This window comes from Pteropus alecto, unplaced genomic scaffold (genome assembly GCF_000325575.1).
Source record: "Pteropus alecto unplaced genomic scaffold, ASM32557v1 scaffold206, whole genome shotgun sequence".
Classification (NCBI taxonomy): domain Eukaryota; kingdom Metazoa; phylum Chordata; class Mammalia; order Chiroptera; family Pteropodidae; genus Pteropus; species Pteropus alecto.
Window position 1 is genome coordinate 2057672 of NW_006438906.1, and position 19233 is coordinate 2076904.

At 36.6% G+C, this 19233-nt stretch overlaps 1 protein-coding gene and 1 pseudogene across 1 annotated transcript; one reads left to right on the forward strand and one right to left on the reverse strand.

Moving 5' to 3' along the window:
- Positions 1-7278: 7278 nt before the first annotated feature.
- On the forward strand, positions 7279-19206 carry NDUFB6 (NADH:ubiquinone oxidoreductase subunit B6). Its single transcript, XM_006916073.3, has 4 exons — positions 7279-7602; positions 9477-9569; positions 15437-15481; positions 19033-19206. Exons 1-4 carry the CDS (start codon positions 7423-7425, stop codon positions 19099-19101), a joined length of 387 nt encoding a protein of 128 aa, XP_006916135.1. The 5' UTR covers positions 7279-7422; the 3' UTR covers positions 19102-19206.
- Positions 16755-16873, reverse strand: LOC112483144 (annotated as a pseudogene).
- Positions 19207-19233: the final 27 nt, after the last annotated feature.

Consider the following 19233-nt stretch of genomic DNA (forward strand, 5'->3'; position numbering starts at 1 on the left):
AAAAATTTTTTATAAAAAATTTTTTTTTGTTTTATTAATAAGAGCTTTAAGACTCTTAATGTCAGATCTGTAAAGTAAAAAGTGAGGGCAATGTTTATCAATTATTTTATAAATTTGTGTTATAATAGATTGGCATGATTCAGATTCCACCTCTCTCCCTCCAAAAGCCATCTCTTTCATCCAAGAAAATCAATTAAAATTAAGGGGGGAAAAAAGACAAGATTAGTTGCTCTTCGCGGGGGGTAGGGGGGTTGGAAGTGGAGATGGAGGGAATGAGGAAAAGAGGAAAAAGAAGAAAAGAAAAATTGCCTTCTGGCAAATTTCAGAAAATTTCAGGCTTAAACACTTTGCCCTTATGTTCCGTGAGATATATCATTTATGAAATATTATTTACTATGTTGAAATGAAAGAATGGTCTTATGTCTAAGAATACTATATCATACAAAAAGTTAGTTGTCACTCTAGTCCCCAAAAGGCAGTGCAGCTGTTCTTATGACTATGTCCTTACTCTGTTTTTTCCTTACTTTATTCTTGCTGGTCATTAATAACTTTATAGAAAAGGAATAAATCTGCATGATGTTACAACAGTGTTTTTCAAATTTACATAATGTAATAACCCTTTTTAAAGGAAGGAAAACAAATTCTAGTATATTCCTAAAATAAAATAATTTTCATCATAACTTTACTTAAATATTCACAAACACAAATGTCAACGTAAGAAATGTCCGAACCTATAGAAAATCCTAATGAGCTTATGTGAGCCAAACTGATGACAATTGCTGGTTAGCAAAATCTCAACGGACTAAGAAAATGCTCTGGATGAATGTCAGTTTTGCAGCTTATTTTACACGTTAGAATCAAAGAAGATGTAAGGAGAGTTCATGGTGGTAGATTAAGAAGGTGGGAGAAAACAAAGCAGGGAAATCTCTGGGATTGGATATAAAGTAAAACAGAGGGACACATACTTTTATACTGGTGGGTACAGGAGAGTTCATAATTAGCATTTACGGCACACAGAGATGATATGTGGGAGACAAAATAACCAAGAGGAGTTCTGTGCTCTCATGCTCTGGTGCAGTGGGCCATGCCCTGCAGGGTCTGGAAAAAAAGGATTACTCTGACATTCCAAGGGCGTGTAGATGCGAAAAGACAAAAAACAGGTTCCTTTAAGGTAAAGATTGACCTTTGTCAAGAAAGCTACAGGCCCAGGATGTGACTGGCTGTCATGACCTGCTTTTAGTTAGGAATTTTTATGTTCAGACCATCCTATGTGGTTAATTTCGGTTTCGGAGTTTGTAGGGCCTGCCATGCTGGCCTCCCCTGAGCTTGTCAGGTTTAGTATTTGGCTCTTTTTTCATCTACACAAATTACATGTAATCTGACTGTGTATATTATGTTTCAACTATACAACCAAAATTAATTTACAGATTAAATGCAAATAAAAATTTAATACCAATTTTAAAACCAAAATTAATTTACAGGTTAAATGCAAATAAAAATTTAATACTAATAAAATTCAAATAATGAATACATTTGAATAAAAAAACAATAATGTTGGGTTGAATAGTGAAAAGATGCATTTTGGGGTTTTCTGCTTTGTTGTTTATTGCCTTGATTTTGAACATGCTGGAACATTATTTGAGTCATTGAGCATTTTTTCTATTTTTCCTTTTAAACGATTTCATTGATTTTAACCAATTTATTGCTTTTTTGGGCTGATCTGCTTAATAGCACCCTCTAAATTGCAATAGTAAAATATTCTTACAATAAAAAGGCATAACAACAACCTTTTCATTTTGCCTATACATTACCTCACTTATTGAATAAACTATTGCTAGTCAATATATACAAAGATGGAATCTTTGCTGTGAGGTGCTGTGTGCTATAAGGTTGCTCCATTCACCAATTCTCTACCTCTGAATGACTGTGAAATCTTTATTCATATAGTATGGCATAATATCACATGGCCTCCACTTGGCTCCCATGCAATTATAAACACACATGCAAATCTGAGTACTTGATTATGATAAGGTGGTTATACAAATGATCTAGAATATCCTCACACTAAATTTTTTAAATTATCATTGAAATGAAAACAAAAAATTTAGAAATTCTTGTAAAGAACTTGGGGCGAGGTTGCCTTCTGTGTTACAGAGCTAGTGGTTTTAATAAATCATTCTATAGTGATTGGCATCACTTCCCACTGAGAGTGCAGGGATTCAACTAGGAGTAAAAGCTTGAGAAAATGGACGTTGCCTTGGACTACTAAAAGCTTCAGAAGTCAACTTATTCTGCTATATTAATCTGAGAAGAATAGTAAGACAGCTGTAGTCATGCCAAACGTGCTCCTTCGAAGTTTTATGGGCTGGTTAATGAAACTTTATATAAAACCCAATTTAATTGCATTAATTTTTCAGCAAACTAGAGTGCCCCCTTGTGGGAATATTCAGTAATAATTTAGGTACTGCAAGACCATCTGATTTTGTGAGTACACATTTACCAGGGGTGTTAAGCTGAACATACTCCTCTATTTTGCTCTTTTTTAATTCAACTCATCTTCATGGGTTTCACAGCCATAGGTAAATGAGAAGGGGTGGAAATATGGTAGTTAGTAGACAGTGGTATAAGGATATATTTTCCATAACAATATTGATTTCATTTCTTTCTTTTTAAATAGGGTGGTGGTGGGAGGTGTGGAAAGGATAGTAATTTTCCAGAGTAAGTCAGCGAGAAGATCCCAAATTCAAGAAACTGCTAGATGTCTTTAATTCTTCTCACAAAGGGAATATTTATTCGGGTTATCAAATGCCTGACTGAGGACCTAAATACAGTCTTTCCTGGGATGATTAAGCACTCAGAGACTTACTCCCACTTCAGTACTAATTATTTGGATCTCATCATAACAAAGTTGAGAGCTCTAGCCTAAGTAGGCTGGAGAATTGTAATCCAAAATGTAGCTGTTAAAAAACAGAATGAGGATTAAGAATAGCTTAAATGCAGTTTTCTTACTACTTCAAGGCATAGGTCTTTAAAATGTTTTATTTGGAAGAATTTTTTATTTGGAAGATTTCAAACATATACAAAATAGTATATGAAAAGAGTATAAATAATCCTCATTTACCTATCGGACACCTTCAGCAAGTACCAATTTATTACTATTCTTATTTCCACCATATTGATTTCTCCCTCTCCAGTTATTAAGTAAATTTCAGACATCATATCCTTTCACCCATAAATAATTTAGAAGGTATCTCAAAAAGATGACTTCTCCTTTAAAAATATCTCATACAAAAATTAACAATGATTTCTTAATATCATAAAAAATTTGAATTTCCTTCATTGTCTTTTTTTAAAAAAGACTTTTCTTAGAGCAGTTTTATGTTTACAAAAAAATTGAGAAGAAGGAACAGAGATTTCTTATATACCCCCTCCTCTCACACATGCATAGCCTCCCCTATTATCAACATCACTCAGCAGTGTTATGGCACGAACGATTCTAAGACCCATGGAGCCAATTGAGATTAATTATGAGCCTTTATTAGCCGGCCAGCGACTGACTCTCTACCTCGCAGGGTTAGAGGAAATCAGCCCCGAGCTTCCAGAGGAGGCAGCTTATACTACATCCTTGAATAAGCAGATTACAAGAAGCAGAAGTTAGCCGGTAACGTTTTGTACAAAGATAAAAGTTGCGCTTCGGGGGACTCTCAGATCAAACAGGGCCTAGTAGACAGTTTTATCATCTGCGCCTTGGAATGTTGCGCTTCTCCTGGGGCTGGCGCCTGGAGATATCACATCCCTGAAACTGGAGAATTTCCACTTTTACAATAATACTCAAGATTTGCAAATGTTATTTAAACATAAAGGATGAAACTGCACATCATAATCACCCAAAGTCAATAGTTTACCTAAGGAAGGGTTTACTCTTGGTGTTGCATATTCAGTAGGTTTAGACAAATGTATAATAACATATATCCATCATTACAATATCATACAGAATAGTTTCACTGCCTTAAAAATCCTCTGCCTATTCATCTTCCCACCACCACCAGCCCTGGCAACCACTGATCCTTTTACTGTCTCCGTAGTTTTCCCTTTTCCAGAATGTCATATAATTGGATTCACACAGTGTATAGCCTTCTCAGACTGGTTTCTTTCACTTAGTAATGTGCACTTAAAATTCCTCCACGTCTTTTCATGGCTTGATAGCTCATTTCTTCTTTGGCACTGAATACTAACTATTCCATTGTCTGGATGAACCACAGTTTATTTATACACTCACCTACTGAAGAACATCTTTGTTGCTTCCAAGTTTTGGCAATTATGAATTAAGTTGCCCTAAACATTAATGTGCAGGTTTTTGTGTGGACATAAGTTTCCAATTCCTTTCAGTAAATACCAAAGAATGAAATTGCTGGACCTTATGGTAAGAGTGTGTTTAGTTTTATAAGAAACTGTCAGTCTTGCAAATTGTCTGTACCATTTTGCATCATTCCCACCAGCAATGAATGAATGTTCCTGGTGCTCCACATCCTATTCAGCATTTGATGTTATCAGTGTTCCAGATTTTGGCCATGTTACTAGGTATATACTGGCGTCTTGTTTTAATTTGCATTTCCCTGATGACATATGATGTGGACCATCTTTTCATATGCTTACATGCCATCTGTATGTCTTCTTCGGTGATGTGTCTGTTAAGGTTTTTTGCCCATTTTTTAATCTGGTTGTTTGTTTTCTTATTGTAGAGTTATCATTGTCTCTTTTAATCTATGGGTTCTCTTTTTCTCCTTGAATAATTTAAGAAACAGAGTCGCTTCTCTGCAGTTTATACAATCTGGATTTTTCTACATGTGTCATATTGGTGTTTTATAGGGGCTCCTCTGTCCCCTATATTTTCATTAAATGAGTAGGTAGATCTAGAAACCATCAGATTCAGGTTCAATTTTTTGTTTGGCAAGGCTACTTCACAGGCAATGAGGCAGCATTCCACCGAGAGGCGCAGTTCTCTTTTTGAGATGTCAGTAGCTATCGATCACTGCATTCATTAATAAACTAATCGTTGCAAAATAGTGATATTCTAACTCTGCCATCTCTTCTTTTATTAGTTTTTTATGTTTCTTTGAAGAAATTGCCCCTCATCAACTATATTGCTATTCTAAGATGCAATTTGTATAGAGAGGGCCGAAAAATGCTTAACTTTTCCTCTACTTACCAGTTTTCCAAATAAAGAGTTGATTCTCTAACACCACCAAAAAGTGACCAATGAGTTTTTTAAAATCATTATGAACTTATATGTGTATATGTTTTTTAATCCTCTGATGTCATTATACGTAATGATGCTCAAATTGTTCCATCTTGGACAAGTGGACATCTATTTAAGTTGGCTCCTGAATCCTTTTTGACACAACTCTACTAATCTTTAAAAATTTACCTGCTTTTTGCTAAGACAAAAAGGTCCAGGCTTCTTTTTACATTTCATAGTTTGGACCTGGAATTAGCTATTTCTCAAAGGCAATGCTTTCAAAAGCATAATTCGGGACCTGTGGGAGTGCCTGTGATACTTTCATGGGGTCTGTGAGGTCAAACTATTTTTATAATAATACTGAGATGCTATTTGCCCTTTTTAACTCTTATTCTCTTACAAATGTGTATGAAGTTTCCCAAAGGTTATATGATGTGATATTATAGTTGAATGCAGAAGTGGTTTTAAGAATTCTGCTGTCATTTATTAAGCCAGGCATCAAAAAAAAAAATCACAAAAATGTAAAACAATGGCACTAGTCTTATTAAGTAATTTTTGTTAATGATATTTTGTTATTTTTAAATCTGTTTTAATTCCTAATGCAATTCTAATTTAGTAGATATAAGCCACATAAACAAAAGCTCTTTGGGGTCCTCAACAATTTTTAAGAGTTCGAAATCTGGGGGGCAAAATGTGAACTTCTACTCCAAGGAGACCCAGTTCCTTTTAATGGAAAATAGTATTTAGAGATCACTGTAGGAGTTAAAAATATCCATGGTTACTAGGTCGGCCATTGTTTTTATACCGTTCAATAGGCAGAGCTGAGATAAGATAAAATACATATTTAAAGAAATACGTTGTGAGTTGATGATTCTATTCAAATTCAGGACTACAGAATTTTTACATAAACATATACAATTTACATTTGTATTTCCTTTCTTTCATTGCAAAAGTTCCAGCATGAACATTTATTTTCCGTGTCAGATAAACAATGCCACCGTTACCATCACTACCAAGGATATGATTGTTTAAAACAGCTGAAGATTTTTTTGTAGTTCTTTTTGTCTTTCGGGTATATATCTCTAAAGATGTTTAAAGTTACTTGAAATAGTGTGTTTTTGAGATTATGCCACCAAGCAGATTAATTTTGATTTTTATAGACTGCTTATTATAAATTTGTTTTAATGATATGAAATGTTTACATGTTTCTTGAGTCAAATCTATTAAATAAGATATATTCAGAGAAGTTTAGCTTCCATCCCTGTCTCTTCTATTCTATCCCCTTCCTCGCATAGAGGTTAAAAAAAAAAAAGTATTCCTTTCCATTATTTTTTAAATTTAAGCAAACATATATATATATTTAGTATTGCTACCACCCTCCCTTTTGAAGATAAAAGGTAACATAATATACACACTTCTCTCTCCTTAGCTTTTTTCACTTAACATACCTAAGGTAATCCACGGTTGCATGTTGAGCATTGTTATTGTACCATATTCAACCAGTCCTCTATCGAGGAATTTTGGGGTAATTTCCACTATTTTATTACAAATAGGGCTGCACTGAATAGCCATGCACATTCCTTTCACAGTTTTACCACTATGTCTTTAAGACAGAGTCTTAGAAGTGGAATTGCCGTGTCAACGTGTGTATGCGTCCAATTCTCCTAGACCTTAAACTACTCCTTTTACTTTCGAAGTACAAATGAAGGAACATACTGAGATAGATAGCTGCTCAAGTCACTTTAACACTCACTGACACCGCTGGGAGGAATTCCAAGGTGGGAGAGTAAAGTGAATTTACTTTGGGACATCGCATTCAATGAATCACATATTTGCACCCTTCCAGCTCCCAGCACAGCAGTTCTTCCATATTCGAACGTCTAGACCTCTCACCTTTCAAACTTTCTTCTTATGTGTCTCTTCCCATCTAAACCCAACTAAAGCGCTCCGCCCACCCTCTCCGGAGTAATCTGGGCCCATCAAGCGGCCAGTGCAGGCTCTGCGCATGCTCAGTCACTACGCGGTGTTTGGAGCCGCCGCAGAGGTAGAACCGGTGACGTTATAACAGCGCGCGGTGCCCAGGCGTCCTCGCAAGGTCGCTTTGCAGAGCGAGAACGCGCCTAAGGGGCGAGACCCTAGTTTAGGGGCGCGCCGTTTCCTTCTGTCTGGGTACCACCGGCAACATGACGGGGTACACGGCAGATGAGAAGCTGCGGCTGCAGCAGCTACGAGAATTGAGAAGGAGATGGCTGAAGGACCAGGAGCTGACCCCGCGGGAGCCAGTGGGGCCCCCACAGAGGGTGTGGCCTATGGAGAGATTCTGGAATAAGTTTCTGCAGGACCAGGCCCCCTGGAAGAACGTGGTGAGTGATGGTTCTCCCCGCTACCATACACACAACCCGCGGCGACCTGGGACGCCTGCTGCTTATAGCCACATCAAGGGCAGACTTCGCTCTGCGCACCAAGTCCTGGTGGTTCCCCGAGGGAAAAATCAGGTTCAACTGAGATTTAGGTTTAGCGGGGAAGCTGCTTTGTCTCAAGAGTCCTGGACTGGGAGTCAAGAGTCGAAGAGCATGTATGGCTTTGGAAGAGTCATGCCCCTTTGCTGTCAAGTGGGATGAGAAAGAAGCGAATCTTTGCTTAGGTTTTACAGGACGCTGCACGTTTGGGTCTTTGACTGCAGAAATCTTCCCCTCAGAATGATAGCGAAGGATTTAGTAGTTAAAATTCTATGATTTTAGTATTTGAGGACACTTGTCTGATTTTTAAGGTCAAGGTTACAGAGACCAACTACACTACTCCCAACTAACTACCAGAAGGCACAACAAGCGTCTAGCTGGTAGTACAGCCCCCGTAGGATCACCATAAAAGACAGGGTCATATTCAAGACCACCTTTCTCAGCTACAGCTATGTACTTTTAACACACATTTTCATTTAAAAATGCCATTCCTGGACTTTACTCTGCAGAAAATTCCTCATTCAAGACCTGTCATTATTTTCAGGGTCTCTGGACATTTTCTTGAAGTTGTTAATTCAATCACATCAATTATGGGTGATGAACACTATATCTCAGAATTGCTTTCTGTCAGCTATGACATTGGCAGATAATAATGGTAATACTAATAAGTAACACTTGGGTTTTTACTTTATGGGTGGCACTTTGCTGAGGGTTTTACATGTTACTTTAATTCTTTACTCCTATAAGGTACAAAACTATTCCTAATTCTTACTTTAAATGAGTGGAAACCGAGGCCTACAAAAATTCAGTGATTTACCCATGGTCACAGAGCTAGGAATTAGAGTTCACATTGAAATTCATGTGTATCTATTTTCTTACTGTCCTACAAAATCTGGTGCAAATTTTTCTGAAAAAGTGGTATTAGACATATTTATGGTGGTAAACTCTAATCCTACCTTTCTCTCACTCTTCATATCCTTGACATTACTTGTTGATTTTGGCAGCCACTCCTTGAAAGTTGACATCCCACCCATCAGCTCGTGATGTAAGGAAGTAAATAATCATGGGTTGAAATTCATCTTACCATGAGTTAATTTTTCTTCTATAATCATTATCTATCTAATATAATACTTAGAATCCTTTCCCTGGATGGATAAGTGTGTATGTCAAATTGGTTGCCATGGAAGAGTTCCATTTTTTAGTTCTCTTTTACCTTTCTCTTTCACAATAGTATGAAGGTGTCTCAAAATGAGCTTGGAACACCCTTATCCCAGTATGTAAAACACTCCTTTTCCAGTATCAATGTGTTCAGGTTGCCTGCCTTACCCCCAGAATGATGCAAGTGGTGTTAATTGTAGGTATCTGAAATTGATAAATTTGGGAGATGACTTTACCTGAAAAATTCTGTATGTTTGATTACTTTGGTTAAATTGATTAAAATTATTTTTTCATTATGTATGCCATGTTTTATCTTTAACAAATATATAATATTTTTAGAGGGTTTTTTTTTAAATCTGTAAATGCCTTATTATAGTTTTGCAAAATGCTGCTTGTCTTAAGCCTCATTTACCCTGAACTTTATAGGTTTCTCCTAGCAGGCCCCATTTTTAGTAAAAATATTTGAATGGGTGAGGTTAGCTACAGGCTATAAGGAAATATGTAGCATGTAGAGATTTTAAAATAATCATGACATTGTTATATTATTGATGTTTTTTTCCTGCCACAAATGTGAAAGATGGAATATCTGTTTATTTTGTGTATGTTTTTCCCCCTCGCAGATCTATAAGACATACCGACACAGTTTCCTTGCTTTTACTCATATACTTATACCTGCCTGGATTATTCATTATTATCTCAAATATCATGTGAATGTAAGTATGTTTTAAATATGTGTTTTTCAGAATTTATTTTTAATATTGTACAAAATTGCTCCCTATGTGGGTATGCCTTACCCTGCTTTACGTAGTGAAAATAATCTGCCAGTTGTAACTGATTTTTTAACTACTTTGAATCCTTTTAGGTAAAAGGTTTAATGAAACTTAAGTAATGTATGGTTTTTCAAAAAGTTAATCATTATATTAGTTGTTTACAATTTGAAATGATCAGTGTTTAAATGATCAGAATGTAGTTGACCTAATAATACTAGTGTAAACTCAGGGTCATGAGTAAGAAGGGAGAAAAGGATTTCTGCTGCTTTTTTTGAGCATAGATTTGGTATAAAGTAAAATTAAAATAGATAGTAGTTATCTTTGTCACCATCCCATTTCCCATTTCTTCATTCTGTCATCATTAGAATCCAAGATGTTCAAAAGCTTGAACTTTTTCACTGGAAGATCTTGCATGTAGTGATTGAACCGAGCCAGTTGCCTTATTTTAAAGGCTAAGGATAGACTGGTGTAGGGTGTTGGATCCCAGGCAGGGTGAGGAAGGAGTGCATTTCAGGGAGTGTCATGGAAGGGAGAGAAGTGGTGGCTGTCCAGCATGGAATGTTGTAACCCAGAGTAGGACAGCATTCTTGTACTCATTGAAGAATGTTAGATCCTGGGTGGGTGGGTTTTGAGGGAGCTGGTGAGTACACCTGTTTGGAGAGTAGCAGTGCAGCAGCCTAGTGTAGGATTTAGAAACCTGCGCAGGGGGAGGAGGACATCTGGAAGAAGGGTGGTTTGGAGCATTGATGGAGGTGGCAATGCAGAATGAAATGTCAGAACTTGAATGAGGTGAAGAGGTTATTTATATTGCAATGTGGTGGTGATGACAGGCGATCGTTTATATACAAGAAGATTGATCAGATGAGTGTATATAGTGATGATGATGGGACCCAGGATTCTCATTGTTGGAAAAGGGAATTACACATATAGTAAGGGAGAAAATCCTATGTTGCTGTAATGGAATTGGAAGTATTGGTGTTAACACGTGGTTTTTAATAAGTACTAATAGATATAGAAGTAATTATAGATGTTAGTGTAGATATTCCCTAGCTCTGTCCACTGACAGCACCTGGCAGCAGCAGTGTTACCCCATGGTAATTAGCACATCTAGCATCCTGGTCTTATTTTCTAAATAAAGTTCTCCACTGAAAGGATCCAGAGCTCTTTGGAAAAATGGCTGATTCCAGGACTGGGGCAGGGAAAATACAAGATGAGCTTGGGGTGTTAGAAAGTAAAAAACTATTCAAAGAATGATAGAAGATATACCAAAAGGACACAGAGTCAGCCTGAAAGGACTCCCACTGGGACAATATGAACATAAAAATAAATAATGATAGTAATAGATGATAGATAACCGAATAAATAAAATCTAAATCCACGAGTCCATACTTATATAAATAAGTAAATGAATTAATATATGGGTAAAAGAAAGCTTTTTTTTGTACGAGATCGCTAAATAATAAATGGACAACGAATGATGGAATTAGAAGTCACCATTCGTGAATCATTATAGTAATACCTTATTCAGCTAAAGAACATCAAAAGATGCTAAGGTTAATCTCAAAATACCTATCTTCAACATACTTACTTGATACAAAGGTAAAAAGGGTAATTTTGTGGTAGAGAAACCTGGCAGACATCAGCTTAATCAAGAAATCTAAATTAACATTCCCAGTAATGGGACAAATTGAAATTGTGTGCTACTTGATAGGATGCAGTAAAAAGAAAATAGCATCCATGTTTCAATATTCCTGCCAAAAATGCGTAATCTAAATCTACTCATAGGAAACAAGACACACCCAAATTGAGGGACTTTTCTACATAATAATTGGCTTGTTATCTTAAAAAATGTCAAGATCATGAAGGTTAAAGATTAACTAAAAAGTCATTCCAGATTGAAGAAAAATAAAGAGACATGTCAACTAAATGCAGTTCTTGAATGGGCTTAGTTAAAAGAACAAAGATGGTACTGGCAGTCGGAATTTTAAAGAGCCTACCCAGTGGAGAACAAGACATGTAAGAGGGGATTTTCCTGAGAATTTCAAACAATTACTGAGACAGTTGGTAAATTTGAATGGGTTCTTTAGACTAGGTAGAAGGTAGTAAAGTATCAATGTTAATTTCCTGATTTTGATGGCTGTATTGTGATTGTTTTAAAGAATATTATCCTTATTAGTAGGCAATACACCCTAAAGTAATAAACTATGTCAGCAATTTACTATGAAGTGATTAGGTAAAAAAATATATATATATGTGTATATATATATATTTTTATGATTTTTACATCTTTTTTTAAGTTTAAAATTATTTCAAGATAAAAACAAAACAAAAGTTTGGGACTACCTAACAAATTGTAAATAATTCAGTTGAGGTTTGCTTTCTGTTAGCCTGTTGAAAGGAAAGTGAAACAAATAACTGGTTTTCTCAGAAAATTTCCTCTAACACGACTTGTTCTCTGTTGATTATGTGGTCTCTTTAAAATTCTGATTGCTGACATCTTTGTTCTCTTCACTAAGCAGATTATATTTTTTGGTCAACAAATATGGAGTGCCTAGTATGTTGTTTTACAATTTTATTGTTATAGAAAATATATAAGACAAAATTCCTGACCTCAAGGAGTTTATAATAAAGTTGGAAGATAGGTATGATTTGGTTAAGAGTATGTTGGAGAAAAGTTACTCTAGTCAGAAAGAAAAATAAGGAGTCAGTAATGAGCATGGCCGTGTCTACCCAAGACTGAGATGACTAGAATAGCAGGTCTCTTGGCTTAGTAGCCTGGGGACCACTTAACGGAATGTCTTGAAAGCTAGGCAGAGGAGGTTGAAGTGTATGTGGTAGGCAGTGGGAAACTTTCCATTTTTAAATAGCTGAGTAACTTGATAAAAATGATAAATTTAGGAAAATGAAAAACATCGATATGTAGGGTGAATTGGTAGGAGGAAAATATTGACGTAAGGCACATCAGCTGGATTTTGTTGTAGTTTAGCAGATGTTGTTGAGAATCTGGTTAGGGCAAAGATAGCAAGAATGGGAAAAAAAAAGTGAAGCCAGAGACACTTTTTAAGGAAGAAATAGCTCAAGTTAAGTTGGTGACGAAACCAAAGTTCAGAGTCATTTATGGCTCTAAAATTTCTAGCCTTGGAAGTTATAAGTAGAGTTTTGGAAAGGTGAGCATTCTGGTCATGGGGTAGGAAGTAAATTTGTTTAGGAGTATGTGTTGCCATATCAGTTTCTGGGGATGTCCATGTGGACGTGGCCTGTCTTATGTGATTAGTGGAGGCTAGTAGCAATTAAGAGTTGGAGTTTAGTGCTTTCACATGAACACACACACACACACAACAGAATAATGTTTCTACAGCCGTTAAAGAGGGCTAACAATTTATATGTGTAAGGGTCATGTAGTTTATATTTCTATTGTTAAGGGCTCAAACAAGGTTTTATATTTAAGATCACCTGCAAGTCCACAGGCCACTTCATATCATTATAGGTCTGTATTTTTTCACTCTCTTAACTTGCAAGACCCTGGAGAATAAAAATACAGCTTTCTCTCAATTTTTTTTTTTTTAACATTCAAGAGTTATCTGTAATATAAATTAATATTCAGTTAGTTTCAAGTTTATAAACTTCCTTTTTTTCTAATTCTTTAAACTCATTTTAAAAATTCTGTTAAACTACCTATACATCTGGTAAAATATGAAGTCTCCTTTCTTTGTTATTATTTTTGGATTAATTCAAGTTGAACTCTCCTAAAATAATTACACTTAAAAACATAATCAAATTCTCTTAAATGTTTTAAACTGCATTTTGAAATGCATTTTAACTAGAATCCTAAAACTAATATTTTAAAACTGCTAATAGCCAGATTATCTTAAATATTACAAATACTTTAAATAAGAGAATATATGGATTGTTCCAGTGTTTTCAGAACATATTAAATTTGACATTCACCTGTTTCGACTCTGGTGAATATAAACTCATATCTATATTTAATAAATTTTTCTGGGATTGAAAAGATACTTACTTCCTAAGAGAGGCAAATTTAACACTGCAGTTACTGGGTTGACAGTTCAAGACATTAATATGATTGTTTACCTGAGGATTCATATTTCCAGGTGATTTTTTCCTGAGCCAGAGATGGACATATTTAGTAAAAGGTTTTGTGTCAGTAGAGGTCCCAAGGCCTCTCTCTTCTTACCTTATTCTTTCTCTTGATTTGGGTAGGACTACATTCTCAGTAACTGTTGCAAGCAGTTTGCTTTAGCTAACCTTTACTGCCTACTTGAATTTTACAATTTTCTCTGATGACATTTCGATGTCTTCTCACTTCTGGCCACAGTTCTTAAAGACAATTTAATATCTTCACTTTGTATTATGAGAAATATTTTTAAAGACACTGTAATGTCCTCACATCGTGTTCTGAGTTTCTCTCCTGCATTTGGCTTCAGTTTCTCCAAGTTTTACATCCTGCCAGTAATCTAAAGTTTTGGTTTGGTATTTCTTGCAGATGTATATGCTTAATAAGTACATTTAACAAATATTTACTTAGTTCCTCCTGTGTGCAAGGCATTGTTCTAAAAAAAGGGATACAGCTGTGAACAAATCAGGTTGAGTCCCTGCCCTCAGGAAATATTTATTCTAGTCTTGGAGACTGGTAATACATAGATAAACAGAGGTATATGATGGAGGTAATAAGTCTATAGAAGAAAAGCTAAGCGGGATAAAAGGCTAGAGAATGAGGGGGGCGTGCTATTTGAAGAGAAACATAAATGAGACTAGGATATGGAGTAAGCAGATATTCAGGAGAAGAGCATTTCTGGTAGAGGACTCATTAAGTACAAGGGCCCTGAGGCTCAAGCAGGTGCAACTGATTGGACTAATAGCAAAAAGCAACCATGGCTATAGTATAGGGGGACGGAGAGGTAGGAGCTCAGAGAGGTGGCCAAGGGCCAGGTTGTGCAGTCTTAGAGATCACAGCAAGGACTTTGTTTTTTTCTCTAGGAATTAAGAAACTTTGAGCAGAGGAGTAATACATCTTAAAAGAATCACTGTACTCTGCCTGCAGTGTGGAGAATAGACCGTGGGAGGACATGAATGGAAGCCAGGAGACTAGTTGGTGAAAAATGATAGAGGCTTGGATGAAGGGTAGTAGTACTAGAGGTGGTGAGAAGCAGATTCTGTATATAATCTCAAGGTAGGATCTCAACAGGATATAACCTCAACAGGATTGTTGAGGGATTCTTGAACGGAGAGATGGGACACCGAAGCTATAAGCAGGAAGTAGCGTTTATTGATGCCAGCACCAGCTCAGCGGATTCTTATCCAAAGGCTGAGCCCCGATTGTAACATAACAGGCGGTTTTATACAGTCTTGTCATTCCTACACAGCTATAGATATAAAGAAGAACATTAATTGGTTGGCAAGCTATGAGAAAACTGATGTTAGCTGGAGAGTCCTTGAGGTAGGGGGAGAGCAGTCAGGAACAAACTCATTCGAGCAGGAAATCGCTAGGCAGGGTCAGGTTGCCACAGGATCTGCTGAGAAGTCAATGTTTTTGGCCTTCTTAATTGGCAGAATTCAAGGGTCATGTACTGGGATAAGAGATAGTTAGGGGTTGGGGGAAGTGAAGAGTTGGACATGGTTAAGTTTGAGATGCCAATTTGATAGTTAAGCAGAGATCTTGACTAAACAGTTGGATGTATGAATCTGTAGTTTGGTGAAAATTTGGGACTTAAGTTAAACATTTGGGATTTGATCTATTTTATTTTAGGAGAAACTCTAAAACTGTAATTAATACATTACTTTTATTGCAGACAAAACCATATGCCATTGTTGAAAGGAAGCCCAGAATATTTCCAGTAAGTCTTAAAATGTCTCTGATTTTTCTTTTGTTATTTTTCTTCCTCTTTTCCTTCCCTAAGTGATCATTAGTCTAAAATGTTCCTTCTGTCAGTTTAAGTGCCTGCTTTGTATGTTCTTTTTGTTTTATTTTGTTTTTTAAAGAGGAAATAGTATGAAGTAGCAGTTGAAAATGGGAGGTGGGCACATTTGTTTTCAACCTGGCTGTAACACTTGTATGATCTTTGTAGTCCTAAAGTGAATTGAAGGTAGGTGCCCTGGTTTCATGTAGGGTTAAGGACTTGGGACAGGGAGGGCACCAGCCTGAGCAGATACCTGAGCCTAGTAATAGCAACTGAATGCTTCTATTATTATTTCCAAACTATCATTTCTTTTGTCAGTTTGACTTTAACCTCTCCATCTGTGAATTTAAAATCTCTTAATGTGTGCTTAAATTTTATAATATGAATATGTAAGCTATTATCCTAACTAAAAATGAGTCTTTCAGCATTAAAAGATTACACAGAAGTCAGTTGGTATTTTTACTGGTTGCCAGGTTATTATTTGACATATAAAATATATGTTATGTTATTGTCCTATTTCTAGTCACAGATAATGAACTACCGTCAATCTCTAAGTTCTATAATTTTAAAAATTCTTGCTAAATGACATAGTCACAATAATCCATTATCTACTGCAACAGAAGGGAATTTTAGGGAAAACCACCAAATTAGCTACCCGTCCAGTTGGAACTCTGCTTTAGGAAATAGTAGGGGATTTCTTTATATTTCATTGTGTATAGTTGATGTGTGTCAGGGCCTAGATAGTCTCAAAATAGGAAATTCTCTTACTGGTTTTACCAGTTGGATAATTTATTTATTCTTCCAGTTATACATTTGTTTATTATTTATTTTACTATTACTGTTCAAAGGAAAAGAAGGAAGGCTTTCATTAGAAGACCACATAGTGATTCCATGGCATTTCTCCTACTTCTATATTTTTGCCACTGTGGTTTTTTTCCATTTCTGTGCCATTGACCCCTTTGAGAAGCTTCTTGTTTGCTGACATGAAGAAAGCTCATTTGTACATACATTAGAATAGAATAGGCAGTGGCAAACATAAACCCAAATTTCAGTGGCTTAATAAAACAAAGGTCTATTTCTTATTGATGTCACAAACTAATGTGGATCAGGCCATCTTCCTCAATCTTGTAGTTATGCCATCTGGAATATGAGGCTTCCAAGGTCATGTTAGGGTAAGAGAGGGCTGGACGTGGTGGGATTCTTTTTTTTTTTTTTACAGCACCTGGTCTTCCTAGGTGGTCTCCCATCCAAGTACTAACCGGGCCTGACCCTGCTTAGCTTCCGAGATCAGATGAGATCCGGCATGTTCAGGGTGGCATGGCCGTAGACGGTGGTATTCTTTTAAGGTCTAATCACAGAAGTACTTACATCACTTCTCTTAGATCCTATTGGCCAGAACTCATTCTCATTGTCCCAAATAGCTATGTGCTTTTTAAAAAAAATTTCCCAGCATCCTGTGCCTGAAACCTCTGCCACAATCCATCCTTCTAGTCACCAAATAGCTCTTTGCTTCCTTCACCCCTCTCTATAACACAGTTCCTTCCCTAGTGAGCAATCGTAAAGTCTCATTCCATCAGTGGAACCAGCACCAAATCCAAGATTTCCAGATGAAGCACAGTAGTTATCTGTCAAGTTTAGATTTGACTTCTATTGGAGATTTGAGGACCAATGAACTAAGAAGGCAAGTTAACTGTATCCCTTGTCCCTGGCCTCCCCTCGCCACACACATCCATTTTTCAGTGGTGGCATTCAGACAGTGCAATCACTGATTCTTGACAATTCTGAAATCTGTGGTCAAATATAAAGACTCCTAACCCTCGTGAGTAGGAAGTGTCTTGAATGGGCAATGGTTTTGTTTTCTGTAAGTAAAACCTTTATTCACTGGTTTTCTGGCCCCCGGCTCTGTCCATGGGGGTTCTCTCTTTTCCATTATCAACCTAGACCACATCTAAAATGGGTTCTGGGAGGCATGCCCTTTTTAGTGTTGTACAGCCTTTTAAATCTGCCTCCTGTACACAGGTTGAGTGCCAGAGGTTGTTTTAAGATGAAACATTCACAAGCCTTTGTTGCCTATATATTTGGTTTCTTTGACTTTCTAGTTCCCACAACATTTGGCAGGCATAAAAAGAAAAATACTTGGTAGGAGTCTATTTGCTTCTAGTCAGTCCCCCATGCATCTATCCTTTCTATACATAGTTACCAAGTTCTGTCCTTTCTTTGTCCTCAAGTAAACTGCCTCTCAACTCAGTGGCAGCTATGTGGAGGCCATCTGAAAGGGACTCTGGTTCACAGGCTACCTTCGTTTCAGTCTGATCTTTGTCATAGGACTGAGTCCCTGTGTTTATTGAGTTTTATTTGGCTTCTGTTTCTCAGAATTTCTTCACTGTTAACTGTTTAGAGATTCAGAAGCAAACTGATGTTCCAATCCCACAAGGTCCTGATTTTTTTTATTCTCCATTTTTATTTCTCCTTTCAAATTAGCCACTTCTTGCCTGAGCTCATGCTTCCTAAAATACATTCCCAAGGGAGCAAGTAGTAGTCAAACACATACTATAACTTTCCCCAGATACCTCTCCTAGAACCCCAAGTTCATTAGATTCTGCTTCCAAGTTATTGCTCCATCTTTTAGCCTCCAGTGCCAGTGTCCTTGCCCTCAAACTGCTAAGTCAGTGCCATGTGTTTCAGTTTTTATTACAGCAGCATTACTACCATTTCAGGATACTAATTTCTGTGTTAGGGTAATGCTAGTTGTGGTAACAAATTATCCCCCAAATGTATAATGGCTTGAACATGATAGTTTATTTCTTCATCAGATAACAGTCCTAAGCTGTAGCAGGTCAGGAAATTGGAGGGGTCGGGACTGGGGCATAATTCTATTCTACCCAGTCATTCAGACTGTCAGGCTGACAGAATCTATCTTGAACACAAAGCTGAAAATAAAGCTAAGTAATTTGCCTATAATCATATAGCTTGTCAGTGGAGGTTACAGGATTCTCACCACTTGGTTCTGGCTCTAAAGCTCATGGCCCTTGCTGTGTTTGAAAAGACACATGAATCAGCTGCTTAGGCAAAGTTTGCATTCATTCTGTCTCTAATATCTGAAACAAATGGTCAACTGGTGATTGCCTAACACATTTAGTTGCTGGGAATACTTTACACGCTTATATTGAGCTGAAGGTGTTTCTCTGTAACTTCTAGGGCTTCTATTTTTTGGGGTCATGCAAAATAAACATGATCTCTTTATCACTTTGTGAAGAGACCACTTTCATGCCCATTCTAGTAATTTTGAGGGGAACCTCCCCTATTCTTTCACTTATACCTTAATATTTTGAATACTAGTTACTCATCTTTAGACTGCCTCTACTTTGTCTAAGTCCCTTTTATAGTATGAATGCCAAAGCTGAACTAGATTTTTGGTGTGAGGTCTGATCAGGTGGATTTATCTCTGCAGACAAGATTTTTGTACTAACACATGTTTGTTTTCCTAGGGTGATACAATTCTGGAGACTGGAGAAGTAATTCCACCCATGAAAGAATTTCCTAATCAACATCATTGAAGATTACTTTAAAATTTCAAAGGCATATGAGCCCAAGTTGCTACATTACCATATTTACTGAATGTATTTTCTGGAAAAGTAACTTTAATAAAGTTTACTCTCAGATATGTGTTGTTTATTTCTCCTCAAAAA